The 2669-nt window shown below is 38.3% G+C and overlaps 1 protein-coding gene across 1 annotated transcript in view; it reads right to left on the reverse strand.

The window, feature by feature from the left end:
• Nucleotides 1-361: 361 nt before the first annotated feature.
• The window catches only part of LOC105822461 (pyrin and HIN domain-containing protein 1-like), a gene marked incomplete at its 3' end in the record, with an annotated part of 56555 nt that continues 54247 nt past the window's right edge, over nucleotides 362-2669 (reverse strand). Inside the window, exons 11-12 of the mRNA XM_012659444.1 lie at nucleotides 1554-1976; nucleotides 362-554 (exon numbers count right to left, since the gene is read on the reverse strand). Of these exons, the coding sequence (XP_012514898.1) occupies nucleotides 362-554; nucleotides 1554-1976 (616 nt within the window). The remainder of the gene's footprint in view (nucleotides 555-1553; nucleotides 1977-2669) is intronic.

Below are 2669 nucleotides of genomic sequence, written 5' to 3' on the forward strand. Positions count from 1 at the left end.
TGTTTCAGAAATCAGTTTTGGTGTCTGGTTCTTTTTTCTCAGTTGAAAGCAGAAGAGTTGAAGTTTATCTCCTTCTTCACAGGGAATATCATGACAGTTTCCTTTCCCCTCTACTTCCATGTTTCCTGTATTATCCTGAATTTCATAGATTGTGTAGTTGTTCTTTAATGTTTTCTGCAACAGAAAATTAATATTTAATTCCTGAGAACATACCTAAAAACTACCACACAGAATAAAAAGACCCTTGTGACAGGTTAAAACAAGTTGTAGGACAGCAAGTGTTAGTAAGGTACAGACATACATAAGCCTTAGGGCAGGATTTCTCAATGAGCTCTTTCTTATGAGCCTTTTTAAGTCTTACATGTTCTAGGCATTTCTCTGTCAGCTCTAGAACGATGGGTTATCCTCTTAATTTCTACTGCTTTCATCTCTAGGACAGCTATGATTCCCAAAGCACCTTTATCCAGAGGAATCTGAAATCCTTGGTATACTTTTTTGTCCTCTACCCCTATGTACAAAGGATGGTCATGTGCTACAAGTAGGGTTTGAGAGACCTGTAATAAAAAGCACACTTCTAGTAACGCCCTAATTACTTTTTCTACCTTCTCCATTTACTGAGTCTTTCTCTCCCTCCTGAGCTCAGGTCCTTGAGCTTAAACTTTCTACTTTCTTGCTCACCAAGGCTATTACTCTTCATTTCTAGAATTGTGTTGATAACAATATCCACATTAAGAGTGTGTGCAGAGAATAACGCAGGGAAAATAAGGGGTTTTGCTGGAAAACAAATATACGGTGTTGTGAACTGTCGATCATATGAGAAATTACATGAATCAATAGCAGGGTATAGATGTTTCCTTGGGTTTGCACGTCCTATGACAACTAGTGTCATGTATTTGGACCCTGGCATATCAGTAAAACCACTCTGTGCTCTTTTTTTTAACTGACATATCTAAATGATGAGTTTATATTACCTGACTTTCTAAGTATCACCTAAATTCATCCTTCTCGGTTGTTCAAAACCTTTTCGATGAATGAATTTCATTTGGTTAGAAGAACATCATCCTGTTGACTGCCTTTGTTTTTCTGGCATAATCAGGCGATTCATTACTTGCTCTGACTGTAAAAACCAGAACTCAAACCACAAAGGGCAATACTTCACCCAAAATGAAAATAGAATGATTATTGCTACAGTTGAAGTAATAATAAAAAATAAATGTAGTACAATATGTATATGGATCTAGACCCTACACTGTCCTTAATCATTGTGGCTTAGAATAATACATAGTCATAGCTGATGAAATCTTATCAGTGAACATTTTCCTAAAAAGTGTAGGGTAATATTCTGGAAAGGAAAACACGGGAAGGAGAATATTAATAGGTTCCCTAATTCCTAGTCTTATCCTGAGAAAAGACTTTACCCACTTATGATTAGCCTTGAGTGAGTCCTGGGTTCTAATGTTCAGTGAATGGGCAAAACTGCATTTAGCACCACAAAAAGCTTCTTATTTCAGGTATTTGTGGAGAAATGAAACACAAGAATTTTGAGGACTTACCTTATGTAGCATAAATGACCCATATACAATAGTTCCAGAAGCTTGCACTTTAATAATATCAATCTTCAGGGTTTCCTTTGCACTTTTTTTGATGTTGTCTGGAACCTCAATCTTTACATCACGACCAGCTTCAGATACCGTAGAGGCTTCATTTACTTCTAGGAGATGTTTATATTCCAAATAATTAGATATAGTAATGATTCTATTTCTGATGAATGTTTTCCTCAAGTTGTCGTTTAAAACCTTCACATGGAAGAACTTTTTCTCAGTAGCCACTGTAGCATGAAACATTTTTTTGGTCTCTTTTTCTGGTGACTCATATTCAAATCGCTTTCCTGCCTTCAGTACCATCACTACCATCGGGTCATTTCGGAGATTATTTGCTCTGGTGGTTACCCGAGAGCTGGCCGGTGGTTTGGGGTTCTGTGTACAATAGTGCAGGAGAACAAAGGAAAATTTTTGAGTGGGGAACACAAAACCACTATTCAGTGACCTCAGTCATAACCTGGAGCCCAACAACATTTACAGACGTTTAGAGCTGCGGCCAGGATGGACGGTTGCTGAACAAGGCAGCAGAGCATGTCCTGAACTGGTGTTATAGCCAGAGGATGTCACAGGGGAGACTGCATGTGTGAAAAGCAGAACATCTTGCGAAAGAATAATCCTTAAGAAGTAAAGCATAAGAGGAACATCAGAGCAGTGGATTCTGAGAGCTTTGTCATGAAATAATTTTAAAGAAATTTAAGGACAAATTAATAAATTGTAGTCTTACTCTTACCAGGTTAGAATTGGAGAGCATAAAAACAGACAAATAAAATTAAATAGCACTGAAAATGGAAAATGGTGCCCACTGCATACCATGACATGAAGAGTTTTCAGTTTTCAATTTTCAGTGTAGACAGGGCAATTTTGAGAGTGTAAGTTATATTCCTCTATCTAACATTCAGTACTGTTACAGCAGGTGGGAACACACATGGTCTGAAGCCTTCCTAATACCCTAACGTCAGTAGTTCGGGGTGGTGACGCTCTGGAGACTGCGACTTCGGCCACTGCAGCATTTTTCAATGTTAGGCTTTAGGAGGAGCTTGCTGTCAGAAACCGGGGATCAGGGTGATC

This window comes from Propithecus coquereli, unplaced genomic scaffold (assembly GCF_000956105.1).
Source record: "Propithecus coquereli isolate 6110/MARCELLA unplaced genomic scaffold, Pcoq_1.0 Scaffold610, whole genome shotgun sequence".
Classification (NCBI taxonomy): Eukaryota; Metazoa; Chordata; class Mammalia; order Primates; family Indriidae; genus Propithecus; species Propithecus coquereli.